Source organism: Populus alba, chromosome 6 (genome assembly GCF_005239225.2).
Source record: "Populus alba chromosome 6, ASM523922v2, whole genome shotgun sequence".
Taxonomy (NCBI): domain Eukaryota; kingdom Viridiplantae; phylum Streptophyta; class Magnoliopsida; order Malpighiales; family Salicaceae; genus Populus; species Populus alba.
This window is the reverse complement of record NC_133289.1, coordinates 23,694,245-23,710,278: the sequence shown is the minus strand read 5'-3', so window position 1 is coordinate 23,710,278 and position 16,034 is coordinate 23,694,245. Positions and strand designations below refer to the sequence as shown.

General features: G+C 31.4%; 2 protein-coding genes across 2 annotated transcripts; both read left to right on the top strand.

Moving 5' to 3' along the window:
- The first annotated feature begins 741 nt into the window (after window positions 1-741).
- On the top strand, window positions 742-1,838 carry LOC118050171 (VQ motif-containing protein 31-like). Its single transcript, XM_035060416.2, has one exon. It carries the CDS (start codon window positions 955-957, stop codon window positions 1,516-1,518), a length of 564 nt encoding a protein of 187 aa, XP_034916307.1. The 5' UTR covers window positions 742-954; the 3' UTR covers window positions 1,519-1,838.
- An 8,824-nt stretch (window positions 1,839-10,662) lies between these two features.
- On the top strand, window positions 10,663-14,901 carry LOC118050172 (monogalactosyldiacylglycerol synthase, chloroplastic-like). The gene is made up of 8 exons (XM_035060417.2): window positions 10,663-11,593; window positions 11,969-12,141; window positions 12,376-12,537; window positions 12,618-12,759; window positions 13,038-13,262; window positions 13,591-13,653; window positions 13,733-13,807; window positions 14,482-14,901. Exons 1-8 carry the CDS (start codon window positions 11,057-11,059, stop codon window positions 14,716-14,718), a joined length of 1,614 nt encoding a protein of 537 aa, XP_034916308.1. The 5' UTR covers window positions 10,663-11,056; the 3' UTR covers window positions 14,719-14,901.
- Window positions 14,902-16,034: the final 1,133 nt, after the last annotated feature.

Sequence of the window (16,034 nt, the reverse complement as noted above, 5' to 3'; positions counted from 1 at the left end):
ATACAAGAGGTAAAATTGGAATTAGCTTTGATTTGTTATGCAAATATCAAATTAAAATTGATAAATTTTATGAGTGTTGTGTTTATGTAGTAAAAAATTATGAACCCTTTTTTTTTAAAAAAAAAAAAAAAAACTCTAAAACTTGATCTTTTTAATTAGTTGGTGCGTGGTGGTTGTGCTCTAATTAGTGAATTTATTTTTCATTCATTATCTTATATTATCTAAGTATCATATTAACAAGTTTTCTAATTCACAATAATACCAAACCAAACCAAATATGATTGCAATTTTTTGCTCATATAATACCATAAAAGGAAAAATATAATTTAAAAAATCAAATATAATTCTCAAAATAGAAACATTACTCCATACAAGTTTACAAAATCCATGCTCAAACTAGAACAAAATTAATAAATAGGATAACAACCTTTGCACCCCCAAAAGAATTCTCTAAATATAGTCATAGGCTCCTTAATCTACAATTCACACAACCCACTAACCTTTCCTTTCAATTCGATTGCATTTCTTGCTCAAACAATACTATAAAAGGAAAAATATTTCAAAAAAATCAATATAATCCTTAAAATGGAAAAATCAGTCCATACAAATGTACAAAATCTATGCTCAAACTAGAACAAAATTAATAAATAAGATAAGAACCTCTACACTTTCTATCCCCCGAAAAACTAACTCTCTAAATATAGTCATTGGTTCCTTAATAAAAAATTCACACAACCCACTAACCTTTCCTTTATCTCTCAAAAACTTTTCTCTTATCTCTCAAGCTTACCAAAACTTGTATTTGACTCTCCTAGTCAGACCTGATCTCGATCCCCTTATAAACAAGGCAACTACCATGAATATCACCTCATCCCATTTAGTATCCTCTAGGTCTCTCTCTGCTCCCTCTATAATATTTCTAGCGATCCAATTAGTCCCTCTGCACCTTCGCCAATGAAAATTGAAAGGCATAATCACATCATGAACACTCATACTTCTTCTTCTTCTTCTTCTTCACCTCTAACATCACCCACGACCTTTGTTCAGGCGGACATAAACACCTTCAGGGACCTTGTCCAAAAACTAACCGGTTTAGCCAGTGACGCACAAAGACTCCCGGTGACAAGACCGCTCTCCTCCTCGAAACCATCACGTAACCCCGTTCACTTTACTGCTCCTCGCCGGTCACCTTTCAAGCTCCAAGAGCGAAGACATACCTTAAGAAAGCTTGAGATCGAACTTGGCTTGATCTCTCTTAGTAACTCATCATCATCATCAACCCGCCAAACACACCGACTGGACTCCCCAGTGACTCCCCTATGTTCAGAATTTTTGTTCTTCCCGAGTCCAGGAACCGAGTCACCATCGTCGCCAGCAGTTTCAGAGGAGGAAAAGGCTATAGCTGAAAAGGGTTTTTACTTTCATCCTTCGCCTTTGAACACACCAAGAGGGAGCGAGCCACCTGAACTACTAGCTCTGTTTCCATTGATTTCATCGAGCCAAAGTAATCAAGATTAGGTGTTGAAAGAATGGTTACATAAGTACTGAACGTCATTTCTGTATCTTGCATGAAGTTCTTGTTCTAGGTTTTAAAGAATGTTTAAAGCTAGGGATTTCAGGTTAAATATTATCAAGCATAGAGAAAAATTGTCATGTTTTAGGTTTTCTGTTATTAAATTTTGTGTTTCATTCCCTGTCTTGCAAATGTTTTTGCATTAACACAGGTGGTGGTGGTGGTGGTTGTGGAATTTCAATGGGATGAATATGTTAATTAATGGACCTAATTAATTAGCAATTAATCTTTAATTAATTAAAGTGACTATGAAAGATTATTTTTTTCTTCTTCTTCTTCGTTTTATATATTGTCATGTTTTTATTTTGTTTTTATTGGCTGGCATAGTTCATGTACAATAGTTATTTTGATATACAAATACTTCCAAGTTTAATTGGTTATTAAATATTACGGGCTAAAAATATGTAAAATATTACAATCTAATGTTGGTTGATTGGTTAATGCATGCAATGTGACACATCCAACATAAGAATGATTATAAGAGAGAGAAAAATTCTATGTTTATATATATATATATATATATATGCTAATTTGGTTAGAATAACCTATCACCGTAAATTAATGAAAGAATGAATTGGATTACCAATAATTTTTTAGATTCGAGCACCCATGAACCAGCCATAAATTCTCAAAGAAATTCTAAAATTCTAAAATAAATATATTTTTAATATTTTTAAATGGTTTTAATATGATGATATAAAAAATATATAAAAATAAATATTATTTTAATATATTTTTAATTAAAAATATTTCACGATCAAATCAGAGTTCATAAAAAAAATAATTTTTAAATTTTGATATAATATGAAATGCCACATTTGAAATCTCCAAAACAAAACATTAGTCTTGGCCCATGAAGTGATACATTCATGCAAATCAGCAATATTTTCCACTAGACAAAGTTGTAAAATATATATATAAAACAAAGTTCAACAACTTCCTATCGGCAAAACTCTTTTTTTTTTTTTTTTCCACAAAATTATAAGCATATTATATAGTCTTCGCAGGACCCCATCAAAACCCACATTTTTCTATGGTAAAGAAATAGTCTTTGATGTGACATTGTGGTCATTTTCTAAAGACTATAACCTTGTTAATTATGAACCATTGGATTGAAAATACCAATGGCTGTGATTTATTGTTGAGATCGAAATGGGAGTTGGATAAGTACACGGCATAGACTGTCTTTCTTTTCTTCTTCTTATGGTTGAGTCACGAAGGAAGTTGTCTTCGGTGGCCCCAATCACAAATTATTTGCCATTGATGCTGATGGAGAGAAAGCATTTGGTGTTTTGGATGGTCTAACAAGGTGATCTTGTGTTCTTCAGGAAACTCAAAGGTTTTGACTTGGGGTCTTGCCATGTAGGTTGTTGATCATATTTGCTTATTTAATTAGTAACGCGGTTCATCTTATTTTTTGAATGTTTTTTATTTAAAAATATTAAATTAATTATTTTTATGTTTTAATAGTTTTAATATGTTGATATTAAAAATAATTTTTTTAATAAAAATATCATTTTAATTTATTTTCAATTAAAAAATTACTGTACAGCATATTATTAAAAACAATAACCATTTGAGAAGATGAGAATTAGCAGGGGCAAGGATAGGAGAGCTATCTATTTTTAAAAAAATTATTGTATAGCATATTATTATCTATTTTTTGATAATAGATAATGCACCATTTAGTTTATTGACGTTATGATGATGAGAAGTTTCCAAAGTTTGACATCAAATTATTTAATTAATTCGTTGATCATAATCCGATTAATTATAGATCAATATTAATACATACCTATCTCAATATCAAATCATGTTGAGAAGGATCGAAACATGAATGATCGGATCACCATGGTATTGTTCAAAGCACGATGACGCTACTTTTTCTTTGTCAACACGCACAATTTCTTCGTCTTCCCCTTTCTTGAAACAAGATGGATCGATGATCCCTCGTTTTCATGACCCTTGTTGTTTCTTGTCAACCACTACAACGCCATGGCACCAGAAACTTGGTGTGAACAAAAATGGCTCCATCTTTTCCACCACTTTCCAGCTCAAAAAGAGCATGAAAGGATTCTTCTTGCCCTCGTCATCATCCAATGTTGTTGTCCCATGCATTTTTCAAAGACAACGCGGTTTGGAGATGTCCAAATGAATTCCACAGGACTACGACATCATGATCATAGTACCCACGTTTTGGCCTTAGCCTAACACTACTGTTTCTGGTTTACTTCTTCTAATGGAATTCTCTTCTGTTTTCTTCACTCTCACTCTTGTATGAATTGATAATTAATTAATTAGGTCTCAACAATATTGGCTTTCAGTTTAGCTAGCTAGCTAGGTTGAGTCCTTTATTATGACTTTCCTTCGCACACCCAACTTTTCTTTAGATTAGATCAAAAGCAAGCCAATGTTTGTTGAAATTAATTCATGAAATTTTTGTTTTTTGTTTTTGGTACGTCAAATATCTGTTAATAAAACTAGTAAAAGGGAAATAAAATAAATCTTTTGATATGTTAATGTCATAAATAAATAAAATATATTTTTTGATGTGTTCATAAACAAAAAATATTTTTAAAAATACTTTGGATCATAATACCAAACACATAACCTATGATTTGTATATAATGCTAAACGTTAAAAAAAAAAATGATATATGCATTCATCTAAAATCTAAATTGTATAATACTAAACATTAAAAATAAAAAAAAAAACCTTTGAAACTTCATATGAGCTAGTCATTGAATCATGATAATATAAGATCTAATGATTCGTGTATATTCTTGATGTTTTTTTATTTAGTATTATTCATCTAGGTAGGCTGATTGTTTTTTAATTCGTAATTGTGTTTAAGTATATTTTTAAAGTGTATTTAGTATTAAAAAAATTAGTATTTTCTGATAATTTTGATATATTAATATCATAAATAAATAAATATTTTAATGTATTCGTAAACAAAATATATTTTAAAAAAATATTTTGCACCACAATACCAAACACATAAATATCTTCTAAAGAGTTCTTAATTGGTAAAAAAAACTATTTCTTTTAATAAATCGAGATTATTATAATTAAAACTATTGAAAATGAGGTGGGGGAAAACAAAGCCATTCACTCGTCTAAAATGCTCCTTTAAAAATTCTCGACTCTGTGAAAATATTACCTCAATTTCTCACTTAATTAACTCGAGATTAATTGAACCCTGATTACTAAAAAGAATATTATAAGAAATTAAGTATTTAATTTGCCTCAGTGGTCAATGACTCACAATCCTTTTTTCTTACAAATTAGGTCTCTTTCACAGCCGCAATGGTCAATCAGAACATTATAAATAAGACTGCATTCAATGCAAGAAATTCATGGCATTGCTTGACGGAGACATTTGTGTGGATTGCATAGACTTAATTATATATATTTATTATAAATTAATTAATGATTTGCTAACAAACAAAGATTAATTCTGATGACTTGAGAAAATTACTCGCAGCACACAATCTGTTGCGGGTCTACCACCTTGTTGACGAGAATTCCAGGAGGTTTATGCGTGTCGTAGAGGGTCATCGTTGTTGCTGTCACGGATTTGCCATGCCCTAACTGCTCAGTTTCGTCAAGCAATTGCTCCCCTTCTTTTGCTGCCTTCATTCATCTCGAACAAGGAAGAACACATGCTAAATGCCCGATGGATTATTCATTCCAAATGAGCTTCCTAGATAATCCCAATATATAATTCGATGTTTGTTGTTCCTAGAAGCATAGTTATATATAAGGAATCGACCCGGTCTAAAATCTAGATTATAAAATAGATGTTTTAATCTGCGAGTCGAAAGATCAAACCAGGATTGAAGTAAAATTAGGTTTAAATCAAGGTTTGCGTTGACAAGTTATTAGATTAGCCCTACAGACCGGATTTTATAACACTAATTTGAATTCTCTTGAATTAGATTCTTTTAAGAAATTAACTAAAAATAGATATTTTGAAATAAATAACATTGACCTTTGACTTCAAAAATACTATTAGCTATTCGTTGTTATCTTCAGGAATGGAATAATAATTGATGATTCTAGGTATTCATATAATTATAAGATATTTAAAGACTATAAAGTATAATTTAAAAAATAAAAATAAAAAACATAGTGAAGAGAGGAGGTTGCCCGGAATGGCAAGTGTACATGAAGGGCCAGGCCAGCATAAATATGATCGCTTGGTCCACATTTTCTAAATTATTTCATGGGCTCTTGACGTGGGATCACTGCTTCATGATTTTGAAAGCTCTTACACTGCTTCTATTTCTCCCTGTTTATGAGCTGTAAAACAGACCCAATTGAATAATTAAATGTAAAAAACTATATTCTGTAACAATAAAGTGATTGAGAAAAAAGTAATTAAACCATCACTTTTTTTTATTCTCATAGATAAAATTATGTTCTTTGAATTAAAAAAAAAAAAAATACTGTATGATTGGTGTGCTTTTTGACTTGTATCATGATATAGAGTGTTTTTCATGTAAAAATATATCAAAAGAATTTTTTTATTTAACCAAAAAAAAAATAAGGCTCCTCAAGAATGTATCATTTTAGAAATTTCAATAATTTATTTAATTTATTTCAAAAAAAATACTATATGATTGGTGTGCTTTTTAACTCATATCATGATGCAAAGTATTTTTCATGTAAAAATAAATCAAAATAATTTTTTATTAATTTTTAATATTAACACATCAAAACTATTAAAAAACACTAAAAAAAAATATTAATTTGATATTTTTCAGAAACAACTTTATTTAAAAAAAATATTTAATAGATATAGTAAAAATTATCGTAATCCCAAATAAAGTCCAAGAAACACGGATTGTAGTATTGAAAAACTCTATAATTTTCCTAGATAAGGTATATATTTTAAGATAATGAGTTGTCTGCTCGAGTCTTATAAGGTCAAGCACTTCTCATTGACTGCCTCACAAGGGAGAAACAACTATGATTATGATCCAACAACATCAAGGGCTAAGGTTTGAGTCATTATATTCTTTGAAATTGTTTACAGGAAAAGACGCCCTTCTTTATATTATCAGCCTTTGAAATCTTGTTAAAGATGAAGTCGATTTGGAATTTTCTAGCTCCCACTTTACTTCTACCAAAGAAGAAAATCCCAAATGCCATTATAACTATTTATAAAGCCTTTAACGATTTGATGGGTTAATTTGAAATCTAATAATTTTAAGATTTAAATCAATTTAAATTAAAAAAAAAATCTAATTTTATTTTTATCAAAAACTCAGATTAACTCATGATCAATTTGAGTAAAAACCGGTCAAAAACCCTTTAATTATTTTTAAAAAATAGGTTAAATTGATTTGTTTCATATTGAGCTTTAAAACTACATCATTATGTGAGAATTGGACCATCTAATTACTAATTTATTCAATTATGCTATATTTTTGTCATCTAGTTGCATCTTGATTGGCATATAAAAATTCGATTTTAGATGTTAATTAATGGCTAATTGGAATAAGAAGATATGTTTGTCTCCTATCTGTAAGACATGTTCTACTGCAACAGGAAAGCTAGAAACAAGTGAATATATAAATCCATTTTCGTGATGGAATATTCATAGCTTTTCGAAAGCATGGATTTTTTACTTTGGCAAAGCTAAAAGGTGGTTTACCTGCATTTGTTCCGATAATAATCAATCCTGGTATTCAAATTTTCTTTTTTCAATAGTTTTCTGCTTAACCAAATAAATAGGAAAAAGCTCAAGGGGGGGAAGAAGAAAACAGAAGGCGAGTGTAAAAGACATGGAAGAGTCTCTCTCTTTTTCTAAAATTTATGATTATGGAAGTCCTCGATCCTTTATCTGAATTCTAACCCCGTTTTTCAACAATTCAAATATAGATTATTATTATAGTAATCTAAAGTTTTAATGACTAAAGGAATGTATTTTTAAAATGTTAATTTTTATTGTATATTTTTATGATATATGTATCTTATTTGGGTGTTTAATTGTCCCATAGCTAGCTTTTTCCCATAAAGATTTATTGTATGAATACATAATCTTTATATGTTAAAGTTTGTTTGAGATTTTGTAAAATTTTATTTTTTTGTAAACTAATGAAATTTATTTTGAATTTACGACTTAGGTGTTTTGTGATGAAATTAATAATGGTTTATTTAACATGTTCGTTTTATATTTTTATCAATTTTATTGTTGAGTTGAAAATTCTGATAAATGGTAAGATTTTTTTTTATTACTTCTATTTTTTTAATTATTTTTTTTTGTAAATATATTTAACTAACAACAGTTTTGTCTTTCAGGCTTCGGTTCTTGGACGCGAACCAAACCCGATAGAGTTTTTTTATAGAAACACATTTGCGGAATGATGACCGTCAAAAAGAGGTGCAGCAGCTCAAGGATAGTTGAACTCAGTACTTTATTATGTGTTGATTTTCAACTATTTTTTTTTCTTATGCTTTTTTTTTTTTTTAATTTGATGACTTTTTTTCATAATACATATAACATTCAATTAAATAAAAGATATAAGGACGATCTTTCAATCCATCTGGATCTTAAACCGGATTTATGATTGGAGACAAGATCATCTAATGGACCTGATAAAAATCAGGTGTATGGTCTTTCTAATATTGCGACTGAGGATTTATGGACGGTCCACAATGTTTCAATTGTTAGATGCTCATAATTGGTTACGAGTACTCAAACTCTAGAATTTGAGGTAATTTTAGACCAATAAGTTCAAGCTTCAATGACCCATTTTATTACTGATTACGCATGACTCAGTGATGAGATGGTCGAACTTCATCGATTGATAATAAAAACAAAATTATAGATGGATGATACATGTGTTTTTTTTTATTGGCCTCACAATCCTAACAAAACCCACTTTCTTCTCCTCTTTCAACAAAGACCCTATTTGTTGGCATAGATATCCTAGCCAACTGTTTAATTATTTTTTCATGTGGGAATAGTTAAAGTATTTTTATTATTCAACAAAAAAATAAAGAAACAAAAGTAACCCTATATAATTCTTTAATAACTAATTGGCTTCTAAAAAAGATGAAACCATCCTCAAAACCGAGTGTCTGGACGTGTTTTATATGTTCTGTATATATATAAGAAAAAGAAAAGGAGATGCACAAGTCCATGGGCTACACTCTTATAGCACGACATGACCCAAGAGACTCATGGGCTTTTCCCCATGTGTAGGATCTCGAGATACAGAATTTCCAGTTTGGGCCCAATGGCAATTGCATTTTGAATTAAGCTTTATTTTTCTCCATTTTAGCAATAAAATATGATACAAAGTTTTCTGAAAGGATATGAAGATTCAAGTAAATTGAGGTAAAGGGCCTCGTCGCCTGAAATGCCACTGGGCATTGCCATTCTCGCCACACCAACTGCCATGCTTGTCACATCCGGCGGCTAAAGACATGGACCATGGGGTCAATTTATTGGTTAACTTGTAGTCAATCTTTTCACCAAATTAATTATATTTTGTTTTTTTTTAATAAAAATTCTTTAGGTTAAATTTAATTAGGCTAACCAGGTCGCAGATAAATCCACCAAGTTAACTGAATTTAACTAAGTTAGTATCAAAACCAATTAAAATTAAAATTTATTTCAATCAAACTTAATTAGATCAATCATATCATATATCAATCTACAAAATTAATTAAATTTAACTAAGTCAATATCAAAATTAATTATTTAAATTCAAATTGAATCAAGTTTCCGCTCATAAGTTAATATCAATTAGATCATATATCAATTCACTAAATTAATTAAATTTGACTAAGTTAATATCAAAATCAATTCAAATTCAAATTCAAATTCACAACATAAATTTACATAATCAACTTGTAAAACTAAACTATATTTAATAACTATAAACACGAATTTACTTCAATAAACTTGCAAAATTAAATTAGATTTAATAACTATAATCACATCAAAAAAAATATGATCCATTGGATGCATGATATCAACAACCCACCATCCAATGGATTATGATGGATTCGTGCTGTCATCGTCGTCTTGTTGCGGTCATTCAAGTCAATCTTTATCTTTATATATATATATATATATATATGATGGAACTCGCTGCCAAGAACAAGCAGCATGCAGTCAAGATAAATGCAAATCTACATTTTTTGCAAGAACAGTCCAATTGGATCGATGTCCAATTGGATCAATTTCAACCAAGACGAGCACATCTCACATCACCGATACTCAAAAACGTGAAAAATATTTGAAGAGCACTCCATGTTGGACCTTCCACTAGGAGTAAAAAACACAAGAGTGCACCGTTAATGGAGAACCCAGAGCCGAAAGCAGGTGACCCATTGGACGGTGAGCTTCCCACTCACGGGCAGGCTAGCTAGACACATGCACCACATGGCCTCTTGCATGAGAAAGTCATCACCTTTCCTCTGTCGAGTATGGTATTTTTCCATCAAATTCACGTGGTGAGCTCCGGATTTGAACGATCGCTGCGGCGAGGAAGCTCTTCTCGTACTTTTGGACAGAGACGTCAAGAGAAAAATACAATACAAATATGTGTTCACAGCCCCCCTTTTGTCAGCCTTGAAATAGTAATATACGATTAAGTTTACGAACCCTATAAATTAATTTAATTTTTTTTAATTAATATGTGTATTGGGTTAATTTACGTGCATTTTAATTAATTTAATTTTTTTTATTAAATTAATTTTTTTATGTTTTTGGATCGTTTTATATGTTAATCTTATAAAAAAAATAAAAAAATTATTATTTTAATATATTTTTAACAAAAAAATATTTTAAATCACAACTACAAAATTAACCGACATCCCAAACGGCCAATGAGGTGACCTAAACTTGAATTGATTTCAAATAAAAAATTATATATATATAAAAAAAAAAAGACTTTGGTGATTTATAAATATACGAGGTTGATTTACTGATTTTGTAAATTCCAAGTTGACCAGTAAAAAATTGAAAATTAATTTTTAAATTTTTTTATATAATTTTTTATTAAAATAATATCATTTTAATATAAATTTTTTAAAATTTTTGAAGGCCAACTAAACCTAGTTATCTGCAAACTTGTCACACGAGCTTTGCCAAGAAAAACCCAGAATTAGGTTTTACAATCCAACGAAGACGTGGTCCTCTCTTCTCACTTTCACTATTTGTCTCGTTCTTTCCAAAGATCATCACTCTACTTCGGTATAAGAAAAATTCTCCGAATCTTTTCCTTTTCTCGCTCCATAACATCTATCCGTGGCCACAAAACAATCCCCTATATTTTCTCCCTCTCCCTCAGCCACAACATCAAACACTTAATAATCACTTCTCTCTCTAATATTTTATCTTAAGGTACTTATCTTTCTTGCCGTCTATATAAAACCCATTTGTTTTCACATGTTAAAGACCACCATGGACTGCTTAATTATCCTCTAATCACTCAAGCCCTCAACCTTTCCTGTCTTACAATGCATAACCCTTCAGCAGTAGCCACCAACCAAGAACCAGGCCTTGCCTTTGATTTTGTATCTCAATTGGGTGGCTTTGCTTTTAATAAAGCAGTTCAAAGCATAAATTCAAATGGGTTCTCTTTATCTAAGTCAAACTTTCTGTTTTTTGACAGCCCAGGTGGTCAAAAAACGAGAAAGGTTAATGCTTCATTGAGTTTGAGTAGTAGAAGTGGTTTTAAAAGTGTTTGGAGTGAGTTTAACAGGGCTATTAGGTTTCACTGTGAGAGAATCCCGATCGGGTTTGCTTCAGTTCAGGTTGGTTCAGGAGATAATAATGGTAATAATAACATTAGTAGTGATAATGGTAATGGTATCAATGGATTAAGAGATGATGGATGTGGTGTTTTGGTGGATGATGGTGTGCCTATGAATGGTGTAGAAGGTGTGAGTCCTAAAAGGGTTCTCATTTTAATGAGTGATACTGGTGGTGGTCATAGAGCTTCTGCTGAGGCTATTAAGGCTGCCTTTAACGAAGAATTTGGTGATGATTATCAGGTCAGTTTTTTTTTAATGGTATATAAATTTGCTTTAATTGGTCGGTGAATAATTGGGTGCTTTGGCAAAAAAGGAATGAAAGTGTTTTTTTTTTAATTATTATTATAATTATCATTTGGAACCTGAGAAAATGACAATTTTGTTCTAATAAGTGTTGTGCGGCTGCTTGTGTTAATTGAGTTAGTATATGCTGGTTTATGAGAATGAAAGCAATGAAAAAAAAAAGGATTTTGAATCTAGTTTTTATTCTTCTTCTTTTTGATTTTTGTGGTTTGTGAGCAATTTAGAGTAGTGGGGGGGGGGGGGGGGCGGTTAGTTTGTGTTTAGATATGTTTTTGTTGATCATTTTCTGAGTGTTAAGAGTGCATGTCGCAGGTGTTTGTTACTGATTTATGGTCAGAACATACTCCTTGGCCGTTTAATCAATTGCCCAAAAGCTATAATTTCTTGGTGAAACATGGAGCATTGTGGAAAATGACATATTATGGAAGCGCACCACGTGTGATTCATCAATCTAATTTTGCTGCAACCTCAACATTTATAGCTCGGTGAGACTTTCTATCTTCGTTGGACGTATATCCGTGAGTTATCTTTCCAATAGCAACACCAGCTTTTGTATAATTCCCATCAACTTGAATGACCAGTTTTGTTTGTATTTCTGTGCCTAATTCTTCATCATTTTCACAGATGTTGAACTTAAATTGATTGTTCAGGATGGTTTTATGTTAGTATCGGTGTGTTATCCTGTTCTTATCCGATCCTTAATCTCTGTGTTGTTGCAGAGAAGTCGCAAAAGGATTGATGAAATACCAGCCTGACATTATTATCAGTGTACATCCACTGATGCAACATGTTCCTCTTCGTGTATTGAGGGCAAAGGGTCTTCTGCAGAAGATAATTTTTACCACTGTAGTCACCGATCTAAGCACTTGTCATCCTACATGGTTGATTCTGTGTATGCTTTTTTTTTTTGTTAGTGATACCTCTATTATTGAATTTTGACATCTTATATCTGTATGTTTAGGTTCCATAAGCTTGTGACAAGATGTTATTGCCCGTCAACAGATGTATCAAAGAGAGCAATGAAAGCTGGGCTTAAGCCCTCACAGATTAAGGTTTATGGCCTTCCAGTTAGGCCTTCTTTTGTTAAGCCTGTTAGACCAAAGGTTGGTTATTGTTCTAGCTGATTACTAAACCTTGGCACCTATTTCTCGTTTCTCTTTGCATCCTGATGCATTTTAACAGTATTATTCTCTGGATGGAGGATAATAATATTGGCTATTAAATTTATGTGATATTATTGTCTATGCAAACTTGAAGTTGAAGTACGAAGTCATTGCAAGCAGTTCCTAGGAAAGACAAATGTGACTTGATAAACTTGACCCTAGACATGAAAAATAAAGTTATTTATTTAACTCTACCTTATTTCATTTGAATTCATTAGGGTGAATTAAGAAGACAACTAGGCATGGATGAGGATCTTCCAGCTGTGTTATTGATGGGAGGAGGGGAAGGGATGGGCCCAATTGAGGCAACTGCACGAGCACTTGGGGATTCATTATATGATGAGAATCTTGAAGAGCCAATAGGCCAAGTGCTTGTGATATGTGGTCGCAACAAAAAACTTACTAACAGATTACTTTCAATTGATTGGAAGGTTCCAGTCCAGGTATCAACTTATGATTCTTACATCCCAATCAGAGTCTCTTGTGATTTTGCCAGTTGAACTCTATATTATGTGTTATACTGTCAGGCAGTGCTTGCTGGACAATAGTCTTTTCCTGCTTCTCATTACAATGTTTTGCATCCCCTTCTAATAATCCACATCTGTCTTGTCATTGATAAAGTCCTTGAACATGCTGCAGCAGTCATTGGGGCTCACTATAGTGTAGGGTTTTTACATCTCTATCACATTCACAAGGCATAAAGCATACTTGTGCATTCATAGCCAGCCACAAAGGCATGCATAGTACTGAATAAGATGCTCCATCATTTAGGTGAAGGGTTTTGTCACTAAAATGGAGGAATGCATGGGTGCTTGTGACTGCATTATCACAAAGGTTAGTTTTCCATGACTGCTGTTTAATTTTCTACTGCTTCATTATCATCACCCATCTTGTGATAACTATGTTTCTGCAGGCTGGACCAGGGACCATTGCAGAAGCAATGATTCGAGGTCTACCCATAATTTTGAATGATTACATTGCTGGACAGGTAAGTTGGCTAGCTTTATTCTGGAGTTCAGCATATTATATGTTGTAATCATGCTTGAGTTTTGATTGGTTTCTGCTGTGCTGCTCTAGCGTGTGGAAATCTTCCATTAGCAAACATGCAATGCTGAAAGACCTTAAAATAGCTATATCTGACAATTGTAGGATAAAGCTTGTACTCTGGCAAGACCTCTTATGTTGAGCTCTTTAGAAAATATCTTTGATAAATAACGGGTGGCAGTGCAAGGTCCATCCTTCCTGAATTCAGGAAATTGTGCATTGTAGAAATCAAGTATATAGAAGCCTGTTCTGGAAAGGACGTGAAGTTAGGAATATGATGCTTGGGGCTGAATTTAGCCAATGTAAAGTCATAATAACTATCCCACAGGTCCTTCATTGCATTTATTTACCTCAATCATGCTAAGATTTCTAAGAAATCGCTCAAGTCAACCTCTTCTATTTTAGCTTAAGCATTGGAGTAATTGGTATCAGACAAGGTCGAATTACCTTTTAAAACGGTCCCTTTTCCTGTATTTGTAAGGATTCTGCATAAACATGTTTCCATAATGTGGATGGAATGCGAGATAAATGGTATCCTGAAGACATTCTTGTTGAAGCAGGTTTTTGCAAGCCCCCTACTGGACATGCTTTTTCTCACCCCGACCTTTAATAATGCAGGAAGTAGGTAACGTGCCTTATGTGGTAGAGAATGGATGCGGGAAATTTTCGAAGTCACCAAAAGAGATTGCAAAAATAGTTGCTGAATGGTTTGGTCCAAAGGCAGATGAACTCAGTGCCATGTCACAAAATGCTCTGAAGCTGGCCAGACCTGATGCTGTATTCAAGATTGTCCATGATCTCCACGAGCTGGTTAGACACAGAAATTTTGTACCCCAGTTTTCCTGTGCAACCTGACATTTTCACCAACTGTCAATTTTGATGAGTCCAGTGTGGCGTATAGTGGGTTAGCCCAGGGCCTGTTGAACCTCCAACTGAACCCAGAAAAGAAACATAGGTGTACCTTTTCTACTTCATATTATTCGATTGCTTTGTATTGATTTCATAAAGAAAGAGTAAAATAGCTCTTAATTCCCCTTCTTTCCATTTCCCACCTTAATCCCATTTCTTCCATACACTGTTTCCATTTCATTTCGGTAAGATGCAGTGTTAGTCATCCCGAAATATTTTCCTGACTATGGTCAAGTCCTGCGAGACACTGACAATAATGGTTGATATTATTCATCTTCATCTTTGTTGTCACTGGATACTAACTTACCGAATCCAGATCTGTGTGTGCCAACGTTAACCATTCATAGGTATTACACTTAACTCGACAGGTCGACTCAATAATCTGTAAATTCAAAGTCTATTTCGAGTTGAGTTTTGGCATTGATTTGATAGATCTGAGAGACAGGCATATTTGATTGTATGTTTTAAAAATGTTTTTGAAAAAAATTGAAAATTTTTTTATTTACTTTAAATTAATATATTTTTAATATTTTTAAATTATTTTAATGTGCTAATATTAAAAATAATTTTTAAAAATAAAAAAAATATTATTGACATGTATTTTAGTATGAAAAATTATTTGAAAATTAATCACAAATAATATTATTTTAATTTTTTAAAATTTTTATTTAAAATAACACCTATTGTAAAAAGAATTATTGACACAATATTATTTTAAAATCTACGCAGCTACCTATTGGTCATCAGACCCTGTTTGTTCAAGTTTATGGTTTTATTTTTTGAGTTACTGTTCTTTTTATTTTTGTGTTAGCAAAATGCTTTGTAAAATTTATTTTACTTTAAATTATTATTTTTTAGTGTTTTTAAATAATTTTAATATGATTAAAAAATATATATATTATTTTAATATATTTTTAAATAAAAAATACTTTGAAAAATAATCATTATCATTATAACAAACAAGCTCTTTATAAAATAATACTTTTTATTTAAAAAATATAAACAATAACTTAGACAAACAAAATTTTAAACCATTATAACTTCGAATCTCATATCAAATCTTATAAGATAAGCATTAATGTGATAGTAATTCTTTTTTAAAATATATTTTAATTGTAAATATATGAAAGTATTATTTTTAATTTTTTAAAAAAATTATTTTAAACATTATTGTATATAAAAACAATTCAAAAACACTATAAAAAAATTAATTTCAAACAATTCTTTTAAAAAAATAATAAAAAACAACATCTACCGACAGC

Excerpts from the sequence above, each read along its gene's own strand:
- LOC118050171 (XM_035060416.2), top strand. The coding sequence starts at position 955 with ATGAAAATTGAAAGGCATAATCACATCATGAACACTCATACTTCTTCT.
- LOC118050172 (XM_035060417.2), top strand. The coding sequence starts at position 11,057 with ATGCATAACCCTTCAGCAGTAGCCACCAACCAAGAACCAGGCCTTGCC. Across the intron at positions 12,760-13,037 it reads TTAAGCCTGTTAGACCAAAG|GGTGAATTAAGAAGACAACT; the intron begins GTTGGTTATTGT and ends TGAATTCATTAG. Across the intron at positions 13,654-13,732 it reads GTGACTGCATTATCACAAAG|GCTGGACCAGGGACCATTGC; the intron begins GTTAGTTTTCCA and ends ATGTTTCTGCAG.